The sequence below is a fragment of the Zonotrichia leucophrys genome, chromosome 2 (assembly GCF_028769735.1).
Source record: "Zonotrichia leucophrys gambelii isolate GWCS_2022_RI chromosome 2, RI_Zleu_2.0, whole genome shotgun sequence".
Classification (NCBI taxonomy): Eukaryota; Metazoa; Chordata; class Aves; order Passeriformes; family Passerellidae; genus Zonotrichia; species Zonotrichia leucophrys.
Window position 1 is genome coordinate 133610406 of NC_088171.1, and position 24370 is coordinate 133634775.

The following is a 24370-nucleotide window of genomic DNA, read 5'->3' on the forward strand; positions in this document are numbered from 1 at the left end:
GTACACAATTTACTGCAGACCACTAGACAGCTTCCCCCCTGTTCATGTGAGTATTCCTGCTGGCAACTAATCTTAATTAATGTTGCAAAAAATACCCCAAAAATATCCTTTTCCTTAAAAGAAATAGCAGTTGAAGAAACTGAATTACAGATAAAAGCAAGGAAAGCTCCTGAAACACACTTGAAGTAAATAGTGTTATTGTGCAGAGAAAAGTGTAATCTGACAAAAGTTAGAAGCTAAATTGTGAGAAGACCCCCGAAGTTCAACAGGATTTTCAAATACAGTTTTTCAGAAGAGCACAAGTTTAACTGCTAAAATGCAAAGGATAAATTCAGTTCAAAAACAATTTCATACGGAGTGAAGCACTGGTTGCCTGAATACAATCAGTTGTTTTAGAATTCCTATTACAATAGGATCCTAAAACTTAAACAGGTAAGCTTATGCTAGGAAATAAGTGAACATTTGAGTATAAAATAAAACTGACCCAAACAAGATTTGCCACAAATAAACCAATTTATTACTTTTTGGCAAGTCCCATATAGCATAAGCAAGGATCTTTCACTCACTATATTAAATTATTTAACTTTATACAAACTGTAAACATCTTCAACATGACAAACTCTTGGTACAGGTGTTCCCCAATTCTGGCATCTTTTCTCTCTGAATTAATCAAACAAAACTGAAACCCAAATAAACCAAAGAACTGTGTATCTATAAAATGCAGCATGTACATTTTATATCACATCAATTCTAAGCAATGCAGAGAAGAGTACTTTTTATTATTTTTAGTGAAATTTTTAATGGCATTATGAATAGAAACATTGTTTCCATGCTGTTGTATCCTATTCTTTCTTTGAATTAAAACCATCATTTTATACAATCAAATTTTAAAGTAAGCCAGCTGGTTTGGTACATAAACCAGCTATATTTATGACACTTTAACAGATAAATAAGAATGTAAAAACTCCTGATCTGGTTAATACTTTGTTTTCCTGGCAGGCACCAGCCTAAAGACTGCTGTCCAAAAACTCTTGCTGTAATTATCTGGTATTTTTTTACTCCCTCTCTCTCAAAGTGCTTTAATCCAGACATAATCTGACCCACAAAGTGATCACTTATCTCCCTCTTAAGTAAGAGCAGACTTCTCTAAGTTCCAGGAATGTAAGTCTGCAGGCTAGCTTTACTGAAGGACTACAAGATACACACTGTTAGGTCATAATCCTCAAACCAGGGCAAAGGTGTTTAATCTCTTCATGAACCACTTTTCTCCAAACCAACTCAGCAGCAGTAAGATACAATACTTTTATTGACTAAGGCTTTTTAAAAATTAACAATATCCCTTGTTAAAAAACATTTGCATTAAAATTTTGGTTTCAGTATGCTCCTCATTTTGAAGTCACATTTACAGACAACAATCTACATTTCTAATGTAAAAAGTCAAGCCATATTAAAACCTTTCAAGTCTCTGTGCATCATAAGAAGCAATTAAAATAAACTTAACTCTTTTCCAGATCACCTTTGGTTACTGATAAAACCCAAGGTGATTATTTCTACAGCTTGTGTGCAACCAGCTGTTTTAAGCATTATAAAACATCACACTTTAGATGACAAAGTGCTTAGATCAGCAGATCCAGAAATTGTAAATTCAGATGAGTTTCAGTACCTCAAGTGAGGACACTGAGAAGCTCTGAAGATTTCGCATTCACCGAAATGCACAGCTGAAAGACTATGGAGAATGAACAGTGCAGTTAACTTGCACTGACAGTGCAGTCATGTACTGTCATAAATAACAATGCACAAGAGTTGGATTCCTACTGCCAACTCAAAAAACCCCTACAAAGACCCTTGGTAAACATCTTACATGGAAGTCTTTAAAAAGATCGTGCAATTCCTTCAGCCAAGCCAAGATATTCTGCTGCTGGATTTACCTCCTCATCTTCTCTGCCCAAATAAAGAAGGGAATCAATACTACATTGTTGAAATTAGATCCTAATAGGACTAGAGAAACACTGCAGATAATATTCCATAAGCAAAATACAATCAGTTCTTTCAAATGCCTGAACTCTTCCATTAGCATGAAAATCTGACAGAAATAATGGAACAGGGACCTTCAGGTAACCTAAAATTTTCAGCAGAAATGCAGATTAACCAAAACGAATTTTTACCACTTGATATTTTCTCTGCAGTATTGGGAGGAAGCTCTATTGAAAAAAACCTGATCTACACAGCCACCATTTTACAGAAAATCTTCAAAACATAATTAATACCAATACGTTCAAAATATTGTTGTGTGGTTTTGGTTTGGTTTTGTTACAAATCAGGAGCCATGTCTGATTTATAGTCAAATCTTGCAGGGTCTTGTATTTCGTATTTTTTTTTTTTTTACTTTCTAATCCATGCCATTTACTTTCCAGTCTTACTGGGAATTTCCTGGAGCCCAACACATCACGATGCAACTGTTATCCATGTGAATGTACAACTTCTGTATGCTAGCTGCTGTTCTCTGTAGCAGTGTCTGTCAGAACTTTCACAGAATTGTAATGTTCTCCTAATCCATAGGCATGCCTCATATACCTAAAAAAATGTTACAGAAATACTGTTCAGTGCAACAAAAAGTATACATCATGCCAAACAGTAACAGCACTGGAAGACAAATGAAATAAAGCCAAGTTTTAGCAACAAAAATATACAGGATCATTACACAGAAGAGTATTAATAAAGACAAGTTTTAATTCTGGTGACTTATAGGCACAGTTTGACAAATACCCTGAAGAAGGAAAAAAGTTTTCTCCATCTTGTATCAATGTCATTATTATTTTGTAAGCATTTACCAGGTAAAATGACCTTGCAGCATTCTCTAAATCAGTGACTGATACACATCAGACACTGTCTAATTACAATTTCTCCAAAGTAAGTGTGTCAATCACAAACAATTTCTGATCTGCACAACCATTACTCAAGCAGTGTATCAACATCAGATGTGTAACAGAAAACAAAAGAGCAGATGAGAATCAAAGCTGAGTCCTGTTACAGAAATAAGTGCACTAAAATTAAGTGATAAAATTGCATACTTACACAAGTGTTATTGGTTTGCCTGAATACTCTTCACCAACAACAATGGGAGGAGAATCCATCTGCACTACTTCAATAGGTGTTTGTAAAATGTGTGACAAAGCCCTTAGCTTTAAGGCAAAAACAATTTATTAATAGGAATAAAGACAATGTAGGTAGGAGACAGGAAGACTAGACATTTCATTTTAGCAGACAGTTCAAGCATAACATTAGAAATATTTTCAGAAATTATGCTTTATTAAAATAAGCAAAATTATTTTAACTTCTAAAACTTTAACTGGAAACAGATTGCCTCAATCATTGTTTAGAGGATACACTGGGCTAGTTTCATTAATTTGCTAAATTTTCTCTCATAAAAAATAAGACAAACTAAAATAAATATGTATTTTTTGAAGCTCAAGTTCTCATTTCCATGACAGCAACCTAACAATACACGCCACTCATTGTGTCAGTCTTTCTAATGATATTTACACCAAAAGAATTCACTAACTTGCATGTTGCCAAATACATCAGAACAGTGGTGCACCATCAGAAAGATGGTGGGAAAACAACCTATAATGACAAGAAAAAGTTCTTGATAAGCTATTTATGACTGTGTTTCCTTATGCCTTCAGGTATTCTTTCTAAAGAAGCCCTTTTTTAAGGTGTATTCACCCACTTCAGAATTTCACAAATAAAAATTATCAACGCAATACTTACTTCCAGCTGACCTCCCCATGCAGCTGTATTTGCTATATCATCACAGTATTTCTCAAATTCCTCTGCAGGAAAAGACAACATTTAGTACTTGTCTTGGTTAAGAACAAGCAACTGTGGAAAAACACTGATTGTGCAAACTAGAGGCAGAAAAGTACAAACACATTATAAAGGAAAATACATATGTTCACTGAAGAAAAAGCAGAGAAAAACAGTTGCCAAAAAAAAAAAAAACCCAGACTCATTCTGCTTTGAAAAGAAAATTTCAGACTGAAGAGAGGGATAGAAAAAGAGTAAAAAAAGAAGTACAGCTAATACTTTAATTTTTTTATTCAGAGAACAACAGGTAACAACACACATGAAATTGCATACAGTTTCCTTCATGTTAAGTTTCAGAGGATGTTTAGAAACTTTAGAAAAGAATGTGACAGTGAGTAGTATATCTAGTTCTTAAATTAGCCAGGTGTCAGGTATGTTTTAAAAATCTTGCAACTGCATGTAGGAAAACAATTGGCTAGGGTTTATTTAAATTCCCAGATTAGCTGCCTTGTTTTCAACCTCTGAAGTATTTATTCTTAATAGTTGCTCTGTAAATAGCTAATCTTTTCAGATCCTGTTCTACAGATACCAAGTTTAAAGTTTGTAAATTACAAACCCTCAAGCTTTTGAACCTTACAGATTTTAAGAAAGAAGAATCTTCAGATTTTCTGAAGACTGCTCAGAATGACTTTTCATTCATTTCCTTTATAACAGAAAAGCACAATTCTTTGTTGCTGTGCAGAATTTTATTCAGTATTCTCCTGGGACATATTTAACCTGTGACATTAATCTCTGTCAACATGGGAAAGACAGCACCCAGTGACCACATGAAATCCACAGCAATGCCTATTAAACAAATGTAGCATTAAGTTAATGAAATTTATGCAGTCATTTCTGTGGTGTTCAAGGCATAATGAATAAATCATATATTGCTCAAATAAGAGGTACATAAACTCTGTTTTGACTCAGCCTACACTGTTACTTCACACTAAAGCTCTTTATATTTTTTAATTTAGTCTATTTGTAAAAGATGGTCCCTAACTACTTTGCAGCAAAAAAAAAAAAAGAATAAGAAAATGCATCTATTCAAACTATTATAAAATAGATTTGATTGAATTTCACACCCATATTTAACAGCTTTCCTGTGTACATTGAAAATACCAATATAAAACGTGACAAGAAAATAATTCCAACCTGCTAGACAAGCTGTTTATAATAACAAAATCACATCCCAGAATGAGTTCAGACCATCTAGTAACCAGCAAGTTCTGTTTTGTTCTGGTTTTTTTTCCAATGGGGAATAATATTTCCTAGATTAATTTAAAAATATATATTTAATTAGAGATCCAGGTGTACCAAGTTTCATAGCAGATCATAATTCTGTGTTCCATGGAACACAATAAAGTAACAAAGTTACAAAAACCATAAAAGTCCCAACTAAGCTGTAACTGAGACTGAGATTTATCAGAAACAGTTACAATTGTTTTTAAAATCTTACCTCTGCTATACATATCTCCAGTATTAGGGTTTGTAAGAAAAGGCAAGAAGTCATCACAGTGACTTTGCATATACTTTGCTGTTTGGCTCCTCAGAGTTGCAACAGTCCAGGAATTTTGGTGATCCTTGAGCTGATCTTCAATAGCTCTGTACATGCAATGGCCATCTGAAGGGATTTGTTTAATCTCTAAGTGCCTTGCTGCCAATAGGCAGGCAAGTTTCTGACTTTCAAGATGTCTAGCACCAGTTAAATTTTGTATCTCAGCTTCAGCTATTCTTTCTTCTCTTTCTTTCTCCAAAGCAGCTTTTTTCTCCTTAGATTAAAAACACACAAAAATTACATCAAATATTAAAATTTAGAATATGCCCATACGGTTCTTGGCTTAGTGCTTGCTTCTAGCTCTTCCAATGCTTTCTCAGTACATTCCTATCTATAAAATATTTGTCTGAATCAGTACCACCTGACTCAGACTGATCTTGGAGACCTCCTAAACCCAAACTTCACCAAATGCTAAGTGACCAATATATCCCAACTGCCTCCACAGTTAACCACACCCAAAATTATATGACAAGAGAAATCTTAATTAAATCAACATTCAAAATAACACTTTACAACACTTACATAAAGTCTATTAATCATAGTGCTTTCTTCAGGATCAACTATTTCAACACTCAAGTATGAGAACTCTTAATTAAACATCAGAAAATATTGCTCTTTCATAAGAAGTGTGAGATCTACCAGTTAAGTATACGACTGCACAGAGCTCATGCCATGAAACTGAAACTCCCTCAGGACAGGTACTCTACATCATAAAAGACTGCTCCTAACCTAAGGATGGATAAGAATGCATGTAGAGAATATTAGTAGAGATGTAATAATAGAAAAAAGAATTACTTTCCTAGAATGTTTCCTAAGTTCACGCTGATGTAACATGGGAACAAGAACCAAAATAAATAAGCAAATAAACAAGGAAGCAGTACGAAGAATGATCTGTCCATTTTCATACTTAAAATTCACCACAAATCAGCACCAGACAGGTTTAGGCAATAAGAATATGGGAAAACTAGACCAGAGTTCCTGGTTTGCCTAGACATGGTACCATGAATTATAAAGATCCTTTTAACATGTTCGTAGCGATCATTTAACAGGGGATGAAATATGCAATACAGCAGTGTTCCCCTGGCCATGACCCAATATTCAGGCAGGTACAACAAGAATGCTAATCCATCGCAACATGTGATGTTTAACCAGATCTAAGCCTAACAGAACAGGACACTAGGCAGTGTTTCTTAACAACTTGATATTTTACAGAATTTCTGCAGTATTGATGTTCTTTCGTTAAATGTGCAAAGTACCACTAGTTGCATCATTTCCGCACAGTATTTTAATTCAATTACTTTACTTCTTTAATAATACTTTTAGTGAAAGTCTTTTAAAAATAATTTGCTTTACATAATTTCTTTTTTGATGGCTCCCATTTCCTGACCTGTTCTGATACCCGGCTCACGGCTGAGGGTAGAGAAGTACAATTATTTATAAAATCCTTACATATCTCTAGGCAGCAGTTTAACAGATTCTCAAGGCATCCAGTAGGTACAGCATCAATACAGAATTACCCAGGTAATGTCCCCAGTAAAAACGTTTACCTTTGGCTATTACAGTTAAGTTTAGCAGAAGATAATCAATCAGTTATTTGCAAAACGTTTAACATGAAGTCATACCCGCCTCTTCTGTGCTTTTGATATTCGATGATGCTGAGTCTGCTGCTCTACTCCTTCAAGCTCTATATTTGCAACCCCATCAGCTATGGAATCTGTCTAAAAGGAAAAAAAAGTTAAATGTTCTCATTAGTATAAACAAAGATATGCATCTTCTGAAACAATTTTAAGTTTTCTTCCAGGGTATTTTCAAGAAGTTTAACCACAAAGATCCATGTATAGCATAGAGGCCATCAAAGTATTTCACATCCCAAACTACTGTCTTGCATTTTGTCACTTTTCTGCAGTCCCAACAGAATTGAGAGTTATGTGCATCTCAAATTTAAGCTGTATGTTCTCTAACACACTGGTGAACACTCCTTACAGGCTGAAAGGAAAAGCTTTCCTCACCACACCAGCCTAAGAGGTATCCCAACAGCCATTAGCAAGCTCTGTGAAAATTAAAGCAGAAGGGTCCATCCTCTCTATCAAAGCATAACCAGGAGTTGAAAAAGAGAGTTGAAACTTCAAGAAAATTACAAACCTAACTCAGTAAATGTATGAGCTATACAAAAAGATCAGTCACACTGTTGACAAAACTGCAAGACAAAACATACTGGATGAGTCAAACACCTGCTGAAGGTTCCAATACTTTAGTAGTCCACATAAGATAACCAGAGAGGCAATACAACAGTACATTAAAAACATAATTCTCTAACATAACTGACTTACCCATGTAGCCTTAAAAGCAACACAAAATACTGCTTGTGGTGGTGCACCTTTCCCCTTACTCTACGTTTAATTTCTATTACAGCTTGGCATTTGTATAATGATTTTCCTTGTATGCCTCATCCATGGGTTCAGTACCAGAGTAAATCTTGCCATCAAACTTTGTCATGCTTTTGCAAATTTATATTAAACCTGTTTTGAAATATCTTTTACAGGGATTCTTTAAGCAACCAAGCCACTCTCTCAAAAGAGCTCAACAACAAAAATCCCTCACTGTTACAAGCCCCTTCTAGCACTGCCCATTTACTGTAACAGCTAAAGCTTTCCTAAGTTGCAAAGAGTTACTAATAGTGCGAAGAATAGGATAACTGCTTTGAAGTATTATTTCACTAGAATTTTTAAAAGTTAAAAAAGCCCTAACACAAATTGTACCTGTACAACTTCAGGTGAAGTTAGGGCACCTACCTTATTCTGTTCAGGTGAAGCTTCCTTCAGCTGCTTCAATTCCTCTTTGTGCTTCTTTTCAAGTTCTGCCTCTAGTTTGGCTACTTCATCTGCCAGCTGTTTTCGTCTCTTCTTATCATTCTTGGGAACAGCATTTTTCATGCCTTGAATTTTTGCTGTTAGAGAAGCAGTGTAATAAAACACTATTTCTTAATATATACTCTATGATCATTGCAGAAAATGACTGCAATTCATACAGAAAAAGTAATTTACAAACACCAACAAATTAGTATAATAGTTTAGCTGTGAGACTGCTGGTTCCAATCTTCACATTTTCCAAATGCCTATATTTTTTCTTAAAAGATGTAAACTGCCTTTTCTTTTCTTTCTTTTTCCGAAGAAGAGAAAAACTTATGCCAGGTTACTAATAAAAACACATATGAACTTCATCAATGCAGCAGACTTTGGGCTGTTGCCTTGAGAAAGATTATGTGGGCATCAAAATATCAAATCACACAGGAAAATGCATAATTTTTTAATTACTCAGCAGACTAAAATTAAAAACTGAGTTTATCCATCCTTAAGACAAAGTTTCTAAAAGCAAAATGGGTATCGAAAAAAAAATCTTAACTTGATTAAAGCCCCTAAGTATTTCTAGGCTGTAAGTCAATGCTTCATTTCTAAAATCACAGAATACTTTGGTTAGAAATGGTGTTGAATGGATACCTAGTTCTACCTCTTTCTCAAAGTGGGGCTGAATTCAAAGCTGCATCAGGTTATGCCAATTCAGATGCACCTGAAATTAATTCAGGTAACTGTGCAGGGATGAGCATTCTGCAACCCTTCTGGGAAACTTTTTTCCCAAAATTTAATGATTCTTGCTATGAAAATATTTTCCCTTATTTTTCCCATGAAGATTTTTCTTGTTGCTCTTCAGCCCGTGTCTCTAGTCCATCCTCTATACTTTGATGAGTCTGGCTCCATCCATTACATAGTAGAAACTAGAACCACATTCCCCCATAGTTTTCTCTTCTTATGTGTTCCTAAATGAACACTCCCCCTACCTCTGTCACTTCTGTATTCACTGTTTTAGAGTTATATCAGCAATTATTTAACACCCTGCTTGCTATTCATCACCTGTACATTTTCTTGTCCTTTATCCCTGACTGACCCAATTGAGCTGAATATGATTGCAATGACAATGAAACTTTTCAAAGGGAGGCAGGAAGATACTTATACTGAAAGATTTATGTTAAGCATTAAGCCCCACAGATGAATAAGCTGAGTATGACAGAAAAGCAGCTTTGTTCATTAAAATTAACGTAACAGAGGAGAAAGGAATCCAGAATATAAAAGGCACACACAAATACACAGGAGAGAGTATGGGTGGTGAAAAGGGAGGAGGGGATTGTGGAGACAAGTACCATCAACCAGATAAGGTGTTGGATTTTCAGAGGTTGAGATACACCTTGTGTTAGTTCTCACAAACAGCTTTGGTCTCTGGTAAACACTTATCAAAGCAGATACCAGGAATGTATTTTACTAGCAGGTAAACGTACCTACCTGTAAGTCATCTGCCTCTCCCAACTGGGAAGAAAAGGACTCTTCCTTGCAGATACCCCTCCCACCATTTGGTAGCGGAGAACTGCCTTTATCACCTTCTCTAGGGGTAAAATCCCTCTGCCCCTCAGCCACTCTCAGTGAAGGTGTCAAGTGCCCCAGCCACCTCTGACAATGCCTGATTCCTACACCTCTTCAATTTCAATCAAACCTGAGGGAGGAACAGGCCTCTCAAAACAGTAAGTTCCTACAGATTTAGTGACAGCATGCAACCTGAGTCCTTTCCTCTTTAACCCTCTGATAAGAGGTTGCAGATGGGCCTATTTCATTACATACCAAAAAACCAAACAAGGAAAAGGCCGTATCAACATACTAGCAACGAGAAAGGCTTAACAAAAATGATATAACAACTATGAAACTCAACAGAATCCATCTATCAGACCTCCTTAATTATACGAATATATTGTAATAGGGTAGGTCAAATGACGCAAAGTGTTACAAGTTTATACTGAAGCACCGTAAGACCATTCATGATGGATGGACAGGACATGAAAATTCAGTTCAGGTCAACTGCACTTGGAATGAAGAAACGTATCAGGCTGAGCAGGAAGAGCCTCTGTGCAGGCTGTTCAATCTAAAATGCCTTAAACGACCACACCTTTTTCAACTTGAAATCAAAGTACCAAACCGCGAACATCACCGCCAATGGCCCAGCATCAAGTCACGGCTCCCGAGGCCAGGGCAAGGCGAGCTCCGCAGGCCGCCCGCCCGCCCAGCGCTGCTCCCGGCAGTGCAGCCCGGCTGCCGCACCGCTGCCGCACCGCCGCCGCACGCACCATTTCTTCCCGCCGTGCTCGTCCCCCTGCGAAAGCACAGCCAGGGCTGCTCCCTCCTTCTCCACAGCCGCCGCCGTCCCTCCGCCCCTCCGGGCTACCCGCGCTGCCGAGCGGGGCTTCCTGCGAGGGAAGGCGGAGCGGGGACGCCGAGCCCAACCGGCCCCGCGTGTTCCCGCCGCCGCTCCCCAGCCTGCTCCCCGCCCGCCCTGCGCCAGGCATAGCGCTCCTCACCCTGGAGCTCCCGCTTCTCCTTGCGCTGCCGCTTCAGCAGCTGCTGCAGCGGCCCCTCGGACCCCGGCTCCTCGTCCTCCGAGCCCTCCATCCTCCATGGGCGCCCGCAGCCGGCGGGCGCGGCTGACCCCCGACCCCGGCGGGAGGCGGGAGCTCGCCGCGCTTCCGCCAGCGCCGCCCCGCCCGGCGCCGCCTCCGCCGCGGCGTGAGGGGCTGGAGCGGCCCGCCCTCCGCGTCGGGGCTCGGGGAGCTAGGGGTGCTAGGTTCGGCGTCCTAGATTCGGCTCCTGGAAGGGAAAGGTGGCCCTTGGTTTGCTCAGGGGCTGTGAGCGTTTCTGTCCGCTGATCTCTGCGGCATACTCGCTGCTGCCGTGATGTCCTCGTAAAGGACTCCCGTGCGCTAGGAAATAGCCATAGGTTTAGTTCAACCTAGAGGTAGGTCCTGTTTTACAGGGAGGTGCGAAGGGAATCAATTAGGGGTTGTACGTAGTTTACCACATTAAGGAAAAACAAATTATTTAACCTGTTCGTTTCTGTGCAAAGTACACGGTGTGCTGCGTGTGCTAGTTTTTCTTATGAAGCTCAAAAACACTAGAAAGGCTCACGATTTTCAAGTTGCGGTGCTTGTGTGTCCTCATCATTGTGAATTACTCCTCAGAAAATGAAACATTTTTGTTACAGTAAAAAGCCAGACTTCGTGTTCGGGGTCAAATCAGCGCCTCAAATTGAGAACTACAAATTGTTGTGTAGTGAGATGCTTTTGTGTCCGGTGCAGGCACCAACACTGGAACATTCGGTTGATATTGACAAAATATAGCCTATAAAAGTTAATATTTTAATCGTGCTTAAAATTACTCAAACTGATCCAAAACTGGTAATGGAACTGCATCTGTCCTTGACTCTTAATGTTACTGCTGTTACATTACTCCTTTTACATTTTTACGAACAGAAAGTCTACAAGAATACCTCTCTAGAGATATTTTAAAAACAGTAAATATGTTTCTTAGAGATATGATTTGGTGCTGGACTTGGCAGGGCTGTGTTAAGAGTTGGACATCGTACACATCTTTCCCAAACAAGACAGTCCTGAGATTCTATGAAGTACAGTGTCAAGTGTAAAGAAAGGACACAAGTCTAAAGCAGAATCATAACATGATATATCAATCAGGACACAAGTCTAAAGCAGAATCATAACATGATATATCAATCTCTCTTGCTATATAGAACTGCTTATTTTTTAGATCCCTTTTAGAATTAGGTTGAAATGTAAAGGATTTTCAGATTCATATGTCCCTATCTGAAAGTATAATATTCTTTTATTTCCACCTGCTATTCACATCTTGATAGAATAAAAGATGTCACAGATCTGCTAGGAAAAGGGAAAGGGGGGAAGCTTTTAGCTAGGAAAACAGTTGGAAAACACTGGAAAGTACTAGGGCAGCCTTGTAAATATTCTGCTAATCCAAAATAGGGACAAATCCTTGTTGGATTTGGTTTAACTAACATAAATGTGCTCTGAATCAGTTTGTATATGGCCTATATGTGTCTACATATGTATCTATATATACATTTAGTACATATTTTTGAATATACTGTCTATTTAAAAGTAGGATACTGATTTATACTGTTTGAAAAACCCCCCTTGCAGATAATCTCGGTGTGCCTTGGCTGGGGAAAGTGGCTGGGGATCCAGACAACGAGCTGTGAATGGGCAAGGGCTTTGGGGAGCGGCGGCACCAGCCAGGGGGTGGCCGGTCACAGCAAGGCTCCGAGGGACCGGATGAACACTGAGGAGAGCCCAGACCAAAACTGGACTTCACACCGCTGGACCAAGAGCTGTGAGAAATGCGGGTGCACAGACTGAGAGGTAATAAAACTCCAGTGATCTCTTTTGGGAGGGTCCTTCCCCAGAGGCCCCCAGGTGCTCCTCGATTAAATCACTCTCAGGTTAACAGCGCGTCTGGCATTGCTGTTATTCCAAGAGCAGGCAGTGACCCTGTGCCAGGAGCATTGGCCGGCTGTAACCTGTAGTAGTAGTTCGGCAGAACAATGGCCATCGTAAGGCACTTTGTGATCTACACAAATTAACTTTCCTGCGGCAGTGTCTGGAAAATGGATTCCCAGATCACATGGATTATTGTTATGTTTGGAGCAGCAGTGCACGGATGAGGAGCCAGCAGAGGGAAGCCGAACCGGCGGTGACACTGGCGGAGCCTCAAAGCAGGAACCCTGGCGCTCTGCCTGCATCGGCACCGCCCTGCTGATCGCGGGGCTCAGCTCCAAAGCAGGAATGCCGCCGCTCTTTCTGCCTCGGCACCGTCCCTTAAATACTCCTTCAACACCATCTCACTTTTCTCCTGTGGGGCTACTCCGCGTTTATCAAACACTCGTGGAGTCCGAGCGATTTGGTTTTATAGGGAAGTGAGATGCCAAGGCTGAGGGAGGGTAGCAAGAAATGTGCTCAGCTGTAATATATGTACTGGACATGACCCAAGCTGGGAGGGCATGCAGGTGCTTTTGAAAGAACTGTTCTGGCCTGGTGAAAGGGAAAAAGTAATGAATAGCAAAGCAGAACTGGCACTGCAAAAAGAAGGAAACAGGAGCCCCTGGCCAGTGAATGACCCAAACTGGAATGATAATACCGCAGAGGACAGGCCTGCATATCAGACAAGAACCTGGTTGAAGCAATATGATCATGGAGAATGAAAGGTTAACTGGACCAAAATAATGGTATGCAGACAGAGAATGGACGACAATCCTAGAGATTTTTGGGGCTGCTTCCAACAGGTTTTGCTAGAATATGGGGCAATGGCTTCACGAAACTTTAATGGTACACATGCAATTAGTGTCTTTGTAGGTCAGGCAGCACCAGACAGCCAAAAGTAATTTAAGGAGCATATGCCAGGGTGGCAGGGAGTAACACTACAGAAAATTCACGTGTTGCAGTATTCATGTGTGATGGGAGAAAGAAAAAACAGAGGGCAAAGCAAGTAGAGGAGAAATGGGAAATTGGAGAAAGTGGAAAATCTGATGGCTGTTGCCATGACAGGAAATCTCCAGGGGAGAAAATGGAAGAGAGGAAGACCAAATACAATTAGTAGACCTAAACCAGAAAGCAGAAAGAGACAGAAAAGGAATGTGAAAATGAAGCGTTACTATTGTAGCAATTTAGAACATAGGCAAAGAGAATGGCCTTTCCAACCAAGTGGGGGAGTAATTATGCAAGGATAGATTGTCACAATGACTAGAGGCCAGCAATTCTACTGAATTTGAGGGAGCCATACAATTAGAAATATAAAATTTGTGGAGAACACCCAGAACAACAGGGACATATAGTAATAGTATGTGGGGATTGGGTGTCATTGTTAAATTTCTTATAGATACAGGAGCCACATTATCCCTCTTAAACTTTGCCCCAAGAGGATCAGACAAAGTTTAACAGACAAAGTATGCATACATGGAGCCACTGGGCAGGGAAAAATTTAAGTAAACCTGTGTTAGCAATGATAGGACGTAAGGTTGTATTAGTAGAAGATTCCTCAGTGTGCTTGCTGACCTTCTACAGGCCTTAGATGCAGAATTGCATGTGTCACCAGAGGGAATGGATTCAATAGTGGCACTGGGTGTGATTACTGAGAGTTTCAAAAATGAGCAGAAGATACTAGAAATATTGAAAGCTGTATTATCAGGGTTCTGGAGTAAGATCCCTACAGGTGGGGAACCAGCCATGTGCATTAAAACTAAGGCAGACATGCCACCCTCTGTGAGACAGTATCCTATTCCTCTGGAAGCTGGGAAAAGTATCCAAAACCAGACAGACCAATACTTGGACAAAGGAATTTTAAAGCATGTGTGTCTGCATATAACATTCCTATATTGCCTGTAAACCAGAATAGGTTAGATGGAGACCCTGAGTACTTGTGCAGGATTTGTGGGTGATTCACCAACATGCAGTGACCCCTCACCCAGTGATGCCAGGCCCCTTGACTATGCTTTTGCAAAAATACCAGTTTAAAATGGCTATTTTATTGTAAATAATTTAACAGCTGTTTTTTTCAGCATCCCAATAGACGAAGGAAGTCAACCTTTGTTTGCCTTCAAACTGTACTGTTAACACAGTGTATTTTGTAGATGCAAAAAGAGCATGTAAGAGCAGAAGAGAAAATTGTGCTGCTCAATTGTATCAGCACATGCCATCTGAAGTACAGGTACATAATATATAGCCTGGAGATGAAGTTTTAATTAAGGTATTCTTTAGAAAATCCAAGTTAGCACCAAAATGAGAAGGCCATATAGTTTCCTACTATGTCCTTATTTTGCTGTTTCAAGTTTTGCTGTTTAAGTTTTAGGTAAGGAAAACTGGATACACGATTCTCACATCAAATGAAGAGTAAGTGATCAATCAGTTGATAAGTAAAAGATTTCTCAGAATCCTTGGTGATTTTGTATTTGTAATCATTTGAGTATTTATGCACAAGAATTTATGAATTTGTATTCTGCCCTACGGTAATCTTGGTAGCCTTAATTTTGTTGTGTTTGTTACTCTCAATAATCCTGTATGCAAAGGCAATGCTTAAATGCCTCGAGAGTTTTTTCTTTTTCCTTTCAGTACATGAGCAGGAGGACTGTTGAGCAATACACGCAGTTCAGATTGCTTGGTGTGTGATGTGCTCAGTGTGCCCTGCATGGCTGGAGCCACAAGCAAGGAGCCATGAAGGAGCACTGACCTTCTGCCTGCAAAGGCCACAGGGACCTGCCACACCAGCCAGGCAGGGATGGTCAGTCACACAGACACTCTGCAGGACCCACTGAACAACAGGAAGACCCCAGACCCAAACCACCTTTGGATCAAGAGGTGCTTGAAGCACAAGTGCACAGACTGTGAGGGTATAAAAACCCAGTCATCTTTTCATTGGGGTTTCTTCCCCAGAGGCAACTTCCCCTAAGTTGCTGCATCACAATTAAATTACTTAAAAGGTACAGGACATCTGGGCCTCTGCTATGGGAAACCTGGGGTCAAGCTGATGTGGAGAGCTTAGGTCTGAGTGTGGGAGTCAAACATGTTACATCACTGGATTTACTTGCTGCAAAGGGGCTCCTGTCCCAGCATTAAAATTTGGAGTAGTGCAAGTGGGACTCCCAGATTGCCATCAGAATGGTCAGATGGGAGAGTTTCTTTAACATATATCCTTCTACATTTCCAGGGGTTTTTTTCAGAATGTTAGAAATTACAGCAAAGTTTAAAAAAAAATCCTAATTTTACCATACAAGACACTATAATTAGATGTTCAGAGATGACACACTCTGTCTGCCATTCAAGCAGGCTGATCTCTCCTGTGTTTTAGGAGACTACAGCCTTTAATCTTTCAGAAAAAAAAGGTAGCTGAGGTTCCTTCCCTCTAGCAGAACTATCCCCAGTCTAAGGGTAGTCACTACAGGGATCCAGTGAAGTCTCTGCAGTGACCACTGGTTTTAGCCCAGGCTTCTGTTATGTCTTTAGGAGTAACACAAAAGAATATAGAATAAATACCAACAACCAAGTAAATATCTCAAGTCACCAAATGGACAGTGCTGAGTTGATTAAAGCTAGTCTCATTTGAACAACACTTAATATAACTGAACTCAAATTGACACAGGAGTGGAGATTTTAGTGCACACTAAGTATGAGGGATGTTGAGATGTTTGAGAACAGCGGTGCCACGAATGCTGGGCAGGTCACGCTGCACAGCCAGCTAATGATGAGTTTCCTCTGCTGCCATGAAACCTGGAATAAATGAAAGCTATTAAGAAGAGCACTTCCATCGCTAGCAGCAGGCCACAGGCTCAATGCCCCAGTTCTGGCCTGCAGTGCTTGTTATCAGCCTGTGGTGAGAGCCTGTCCTGGGAACTGGAGCTTTGTGCCAAGACGGCTGTTATGATCTGCAGTTTCATGTGGGATAACAGCAAAGGCCTTGGAAATACTGAAAACAGAGGAGCCAGCATTATAAACTAACTGATACCAAATTACTGCTTGAAGAAAACCACATCACAAGTCAGTAATGCTTTGAGCCCATCAAAGGAAGCAGCAGTTGAGCTAGAGAGGATCAGCCAAGCAGCAGGAGGAGGCATTTGCTGAGGCCTGAGAAAATGACACTCTCCGGTATCGCCAAGTGTGAGTATGGCCTGTGGGGTGGAGACCAAAGGCAGCTGGCTGATCAGAAATCATCTTATAAAAGGAAAATACATCTGAATTTGGGGAAAATGCCATCACAGGGACCTGCAGTCAAGATGTCTCTGTGAGACTGTCAGGGCAGCCTGTGTGCTGCCTTCTCTCTATGCCTGCCCCTGCTCCAGGGGCCTTCCCTGTTCCTGCCTGCTCCTTGCCTGCTTGCACCAGGGTTCCTCAGGGTCTCTTGATCTGCCACCTCATCAGCATTTTCCCCTCCACATTTTCTGGCTTTCCTCTCTGATAGTCTTACAGCACCTAGCTTGAGCCTTCCTGCATATAAGCTCAGTTTATCTAGCTCCTGAGTAGAAAGGGTGGCTTAACAGATAAAGTCATAATGAAACATAATGGTTAGAAGCTGAAAGGAGGAAAAAAAAAAGACGACTGAAATCTGAGGTAGCCAACTGTGAAGCACTTTATCTAGGATCCGATAGGTTTGCTGTCACAGAGGTCTTTAAATCAAGACTGCAATACTTCCTATGGATATGTGTTAGCTCAGATCTGAGTCACAGTCTTCATGCAAGTAGCATTTACTGACTTTCTGAATTCAAAGCAGTCTGAGTGGATTGCCATAATGGCCCTTTTTGGTATTAAAATTTATGACTTCATTAATCCATTCTGTAGGAATTTGAACCTCCCATTGAAATCAATGATAGCTTAGGAGGCTCTGTGCCAAGCACTGTCTGTCTTACACACTGACAAAATTGAAACTTTCAGAATTAAGGGGTGCTTTTGCAATGCAACTGAATATTGTCAAGTTAGTCACTGAAGTCAATAACTCCACACCTGTGATATCAGCTGATTTGCACAGTGAATTAACCAGCTGCTGTGTTCACTCTCTTTCATATTTGTTTTCTGGGGAGGAAAGCATGCATGGCTATTTAAAGTACTGCACTTTGACATCCTTTCTAGTATCGTTCTCCCAGTGCTGTCACAGTATTTAGTAACAGCTGAACTTCAGGAAGGTTGGTTGTTCATTCATAAGTGAGCTGGGGTGGGACCCCCACTACTTCTGTTACTCTCCAAAAATCTTGATTTTATTTCTTCAATTGCAAAGCCAATAAGCTGTTGGCAGACAGTTTTCATGACTAGTAGTAAAGACTACCCAAATCTTACTGAGCTTAATGATATAAGCTAACATATATATAAAACATTGGTCAAGCAAAGAAGCTATCTTACTGCTTTTGCATCAGTGTGTATCTCATTCCCCCCTATTATCTACAATATGTTTCTTGCAGAGCATTAAAGTGAATTATAGGCTGGTTACAGCTATACATCAAACTGTTAAAATGGCTCTGTTGTTTTGCTAAGGTTTTGTTGAGAGTTTTCTGATTTATGTGCTAAATAATCAGTGAATCTGGGTCACCTGAGCTCAGATACTGAAGGAAAAATAGTTAAATTCTCCTTTTCTTTATGCCCTAAAATTGGCTGGCAGTAAGGTTTTGCAATTAGTCTAAATGAAGAAGAACTATACATGACCTTGCAACGAAGCCTCCACAGAACATAAAGCTCAATATGGCAAGTGCTGTTAGACTCCTAAAATCTCCCAGCATGGTATATGTACTTTCTGAAAGTTCACTTAGATCAGTAAATGAACTAGGTGAGATTTTCCTATTGTTTGTTTATTTTTGCTGGAAACAGTGCTATCAGGTTTTCACAGCAAGACATCTGCAGCTGAGATCCCTCATCTGTTAAACTTTTCTAGTAATTTTTCAACACAAATCTGACAAGAGTCAGGACCTAATGTATAGAAAATCACTTAACAAAATCTGTTATGAGTCATTTATCAGTTAAATAAAATAGTGGGGCTTATTTCTGGATTTGATATTTTTGAGCTTACAAAGACCAATGTATTTATCTTTAATATTTGTAAAATCAGGAGTTGTAAGAAAACTTGGGTTTCTGTTAATGCAAATAGATTCAGTGTCACTCACTCACAGTTGTCTTAATAGTGCTGGGGTACAGAAAAACTTGTTTTTCTCCAGGCTGTTACCTGGAGATGTCCTTGGTTTTTGTGAAGATTGCTTTTGAGAAATGTGTCTGTTAGTGCTAGCACCTTTTTGCCAACCTCAGCAGATGTACTGTGAAATTTGCAGTGTTTTGCTTTTTTAAATTTTAGCAAGGTAGAATGGTGACATTTCATAAAAACCCATGAGTCTGGATTTTTAAGCAGTTTTCTTGGCTATATGACTGAAATGTGATCTTTACTTGACAAGAGGTGACTTGAATGCATTCTAGATGCTCAGAAACAATAAGCAAAGAGAAAAAGCTCAGCTGCAGCTCTTCACACTGCTTTTCATGAGGAAAAAATATTTAAAATTGGACATTTGGGATTTTCAGTATGTAAGTACCATTCCTTAATGCATTCAGCAGACACTTTCAGTTGGGTTTCACAGGGTTAGCACTGGATATCATCACATTTTGCTGGTGTAGAATCTTGGCCAATAATTCAGGCCAATAATTCATAACCCCTTGAAGCTGCTGTCATTTTCACCATACTTTTTTATTTTCACCATGCTGTTTACTTACTTTCTACACTGTGGAATTGCCAACTATAGCTCATCTTATTGTTGTAAAACAAGGAAAGAGAGTGTCACATGTTAAGCAGACTTTTTTTTTTTTTTTGCCAGATAATCTTCCCATATCTCACGATAATGAAAGAAAAGACAAGAGGAACCCTAGGCATTCCTTAAACTGCTAAAATGAGTAATGGGTCAGTTAGTGCTATCTCTGAGACTCTCAAAGTAGTATTCAATAGTAAGCAGTCCAGCTAAAACTGCATTTTACTTGTACATAGTCTTCAAGACAAATATATGACTAAGTATTTGCACTGTGATTTGTGCACTATAAATTCTTATGGCAATAAAATACAGTTATACCTTTGTATAATTTTTCAGCATACAGAAGTCTCACCATAATTTCTAGGATACATAATTGCTGTCACAGCTCAATCAAAAGTATTTGTCTGTGTCAGATAACCTTCTGGCCAGGGATGAAGTACCAACCCAGGCCTATCCTCTAATCCCAACCCTGGACTGCCAGTACTGTCCATAGGGCTGGTACTGGACCCCACCTCTAGGGCTCTCATCTCCAGATACCCTGGGGCAGGGGAAGAAAGGAATCTGCCCGAGTGCCCTGAGGACAAGGAAAAGACAAGCAGAAGATTCAGAAAAGGAGACTGGTGACCTGGCACAGGGAAAGGAAAGGGAAAACTGCCTGAGAGTTCTGAAATGAACTGTAGAGGTGATTGCTGGTGAGAGATACCATGGCTTTGACAAGAGGAAGGAATGTCTGGACCCAGAGGAATTTGTAGAGGTAATTGGAGAAAGAGTGTTTGACAAAGGGAGAGAAATTTGAGGGTGGCAAAACACTGAAACAAGTTGGCCAGAGAGGTGGTAGATCGCTCATCCCTGGAAACATTCAAGGTCAGGTTGGACAAGGCCCTGAGCAACCTGTTTGAGTGGACCATGTCCCTGCTCATTGCAGGGGGTTGGACTAAATGACTGTTAAAGGTCCTTTCCAACCCAAACTAATCTATGATCCTATGAATTCTAAAATTGGAGGATGAACAATGGAACTAGGAGAAGTCAGAGAAGGAGGCAAAGAATCATTGATCCCTATCAGAGATAGGTGAAGTTAGGAGATATCTCTGGCAAGAAACAAGGCTTCAAGAGAGATCTGGGGTAAGCTGAGTGGGAAACCAGAGAGGAGGACAAAGAAGAGGCTGACCAGGGTAAGGACCTGGAGTTTTCAATTTGAGTACGGGGGCAATGAAATGGTTAAAAGTGATTAACAAAACAGGTGGACAAGCTCCAAAATTCTGCAGTGCAATCCCAAAGTGAGTGGGGCCCACAAATATTCTGATTGACAGAGACATTGCTGCATACACTCCAGAGAAAATTATCACACCAGCTCCAACCCTTACAAACACAGAGCAGATTAAGTAGTTGAGTTTGACAACAGACTTTCTTCACATGGAGTGATCTACAAATGAATTATGAAGAAGGATGAGATGGAGTAAGACACAATGGATTTGAAATGACAAAGCTAAATTATTTGAAAAGGTGCAGAACAGATGTAACGGATACAGCCCTTGGTAAATGAAGAAAGAATAAGCTGTACATTATGATTACAGGCTGTAGGTACAAAAGCACTACTTCTGACATTTCAAACCAGTGTTGGTACTTAACATCAGCCATCATTCCATCCTTTCCCCAAAATGCTTCATGCCTTTTTATCTCCAGATTGATAGAACCTATTAATAAGCAACCAGCCAGGGCTTTCTATACCTTTGCAGTATATCATCTAGAAGAAAAGAGAAAATCCAACAGTTTCTTCAAATCCAAAGCAACAAAACCCCAAAGCTGATGTGTATTTCCATTCACCTTATTAAGCAGTTCACAAAAATAATTTTCCATACTTATCAGCAAGTGATGCTTAAAGAAACAAATGGTGTTTTCCTTCTGAGTCAATTTTTTTTGGTTGTTGTTTGGTTTTGGTTTTTTTTCTTTTTTTCAGGGGGAAAGAAAGCTGCCTTTAGAGCTTGACTATGTGGCAGAACTGAATTTTCCATTTCCTTGGAAATCCTAAACCAGTGCCTTTCTACTCCTTTCTACTCTATTAATTGGAGAATTAATACAATTCTCCAACATATTTTTGAGGAATATATATTGGAAATTGAAACTCTTCAATTTCCAATATATATTCCTCAAAAATATGTTGGAGAATTGTATTAATTCTTGCTTTGTCATTTGTTACAGTAATGTGCCCAGAGATTTAGGTTGCTGTTAAATGACAAGGTCATATCAAAGAACATAGAAGTGATGCATTTCTTACAGAAGCTATTGGGGTTTTTTGGGATCTATACTAGGGACCTCAAATGGCACAGCAGGTCATCTGGGAGGGGCTGTGGAAGGAAGGCAGAGCTGGAATTGTAATGGTTGCCTGCAGGAAACAAGGGAAGTGGAATCTATCCAAACTGCTATAGGCACATTGAATTATGAGCATGGTGAAAGGTCTTCCAGCTCTACAAGGAGAGAGCAAAAAGTGAGTAATCTGATAGCAAAATCAGAAAAAATAATTTGTCACTGGCTCACAAAGCTGGTGCACATCAAAATAGAACTTGCAGAGATACAGTGGAGCAACTAAGTCTCATTTCTTTTTCCCAGATAGAAAGATCACAGGAATCCCATTTCAAGCATTATGTGCAAACAGTGTGCAGAATCCATAGTCATTTGCTCTTCATTAGGAGATCTACTTACAAAGATACTGCAATGACAGAAAATACATTAATTTCATTGCACCTTTTTCAACTCCATGGGTCTTGAAACTTGTTTGTAGTACTGGTAAAGGCATTTTTTCTATTAATTTGCTATGTTAATTGCACTATTTTGCATTCTTTCTCCTTGTTACAGGACCTGCATGTTTTCCTGACAGTCTTAAGATTGATCAGTTGATAAGGATAAGAAAATCATGGCTCTAATCAAAAATCATGGTTTTAACCTTTCCCAGAAGGATATTAGGCTTTGTATCAAGAAGCTGTAATACTCTTCTGATGCCGCTCACAATAACTACTGGTATGATTCCCACATCTTTTCCATCAATGGGAGAATACAATTTGTTTCTGCTTTTCCCTTTACAATCTATGTACTAATAAAATCTAGTTAAAGTCAAGATACAGGCAAAAAAAAAAAAAAAAAAAGATAGTTCTGTTATTTCTATTCTTATAGCAAAAAATTCAGCTTTCCACTAGCTGAATACCCTCCAGCCCTCTAATTTGTCTGGTTTCTTATTGCTACAATGTTTTGTCGTTAATTACAAATTCTTCTTTATTGGTGGCTGTGATTAGACTAGCTGTTGCCACCCTTGCATTCCATGCTGAGAGGCACACAATAACACTCCATATCTGTAAAACTAAATTATTTCTTTATGAAAAGCATCCATTGAAGAGATTCTGCAGGTACAGCCAGTATTTAGATGCAAACATGCAAACAGTTTAATTTCTAGGTATTGAGAGTAATCTCATTCTGCCTCAAACTCTTTTCTTTCACTTCTGGTTATGTGAAGCTTTTCTTACTCACAGAAGCTTTGCAAAACTCCAAGCCATAGCAGAGATGAGCTCAATGAACTTTAAGAATTTCATTCAGACTTCTGACATCTGCACATTCTTTCTAAAGCAGCATCTGTCTTGGCAGCTCCCAGTAGAAAAGCTTGCCTTGGAGACAGGCCATCACCAGCATTGTCCCTCCTCCAGTCTGATCTCAAATGTTTTCTTCCAGAGTGCTGGTGATTCAAAGATCTCAGTTCAGCATGGCTGCTCTTGATCACATTTAATAGAATCATAGAATCACAGAATATGCTGAGTTAGAAGAGATCCACAAGAATGATTGAAGTCCAGCTCCTGGCCCTGAACAGGACAGCACCAAGAATCACACCATGTGCCTGAGAGCAGTGTCTAAATGCTCCTTGAACTGCATCAGGCTTGGTGCTATGACCACTTCCATGGGGAGCCTGTTCCAGTGACCAACCACCCTCTGGGTGAAGAATTTTTTCCTAATATGTAATCTAAATGTTCCATGAGACATGTTGATGCTGTTCCCTTGGCTCCTGTCACTGGTCACCCCAGAGAAGAGATCAGTGCCTGCCCTCCTCTTCCCCTCATGAGGAAGTTGCAGACTGCAGTGAGGTCTCCCCTCAGTCTCCTCTTCTCCAGGCTGAACAGACCAAGGGACCTCAGCTACTTCTTATGCAGCTTCTCCTCTTGGCCCCTCACCATCTTTGTGTCCCTCTACCAAACACTCTATGTACTATGCTAACAAATGCAGCTACATTTAAAAAGGAGCACTGTGCCACTTCAATCCACACCATCCATACCTGTGTGGAACAGTCTTTGCATTTACACCACTTACAGTGTCGCCATAAACCTACTAAGCATTGTCATCAAGGATGCTACTTAGCTGAAGTAGAGATTGGTGCTCACATAAAATAGCTAGAGTGGCAGGCCTTGCTATTCTTTCTTATTATTCTGGAAAAATCATGAACTGTATGTTTATCACTTCATCAATTCCTGAAATGGAGCAACACTTTAATGAACATGTTGCATGAAACGAGTTCCAGTTGAAACTGAAGAAGGCTGCTCATTGAGACTGAAATGGCAAAGGGAATTCAAGTCAGACGCTTAATTATCCGAACTGGAGTTTGACCAAGATTCTGCTATTCTTGTGATATGTGTCATGGGATAGCTCGTGATCAAAAGCTGCTGTAACCTTCACTTGAATTTGGAGCTTCCTTCTTTATACTGCGTGTCCACCAGGTGCCAGGAGGGTACAGCAGCTCTGTTCTTCCCCAAAGCAAAAGCTGCTGTC

The 24370-nt window shown here is 39.8% G+C and overlaps 2 protein-coding genes across 2 annotated transcripts in view; one reads left to right on the top strand and one right to left on the bottom strand.

Moving 5' to 3' along the window:
* Nucleotides 1–496: 496 nt before the first annotated feature.
* OTUD6B (OTU deubiquitinase 6B) lies at nucleotides 497–10958 on the bottom strand. The gene is made up of 7 exons (XM_064706530.1): nucleotides 10803–10958; nucleotides 8197–8351; nucleotides 7027–7122; nucleotides 5306–5618; nucleotides 3772–3833; nucleotides 3076–3182; nucleotides 497–2574 (listed from the first exon to the last, which is right to left on the bottom strand). The coding sequence occupies exons 1-7, from the start codon at nucleotides 10891–10893 to the stop codon at nucleotides 2490–2492; spliced, it is 909 nt and encodes a 302-aa protein (XP_064562600.1). The 5' UTR covers nucleotides 10894–10958; the 3' UTR covers nucleotides 497–2489.
* A 5898-nt stretch (nucleotides 10959–16856) lies between these two features.
* Nucleotides 16857–24370, top strand: part of PIP4P2 (phosphatidylinositol-4,5-bisphosphate 4-phosphatase 2) — a 37125-nt gene continuing 29611 nt past the window's right edge. The window contains exon 1 of the mRNA XM_064706533.1: nucleotides 16857–16952. Coding sequence (XP_064562603.1) covers nucleotides 16928–16952 — 25 coding nt within the window. The 5' untranslated portion in view covers nucleotides 16857–16927. The remainder of the gene's footprint in view (nucleotides 16953–24370) is intronic.

Bases quoted from the DNA above. Each gene is read 5' to 3' on its own strand.
- OTUD6B (XM_064706530.1), bottom strand. From the start codon at position 10,893: ATGGAGGGCTCGGAGGACGAGGAGCCGGGGTCCGAGGGGCCGCTGCAG. The intron at 7,123-8,196 runs GTAGGTGCCCTA...TTTTCCTTTTAG, and splicing joins CTTCACCTGAACAGAATAAG to ACAGATTCCATAGCTGATGG. The intron at 3,183-3,771 runs GTAAGTATTGCG...TTTGCCTTAAAG, and splicing joins CATGGGGAGGTCAGCTGGAA to CTAAGGGCTTTGTCACACAT.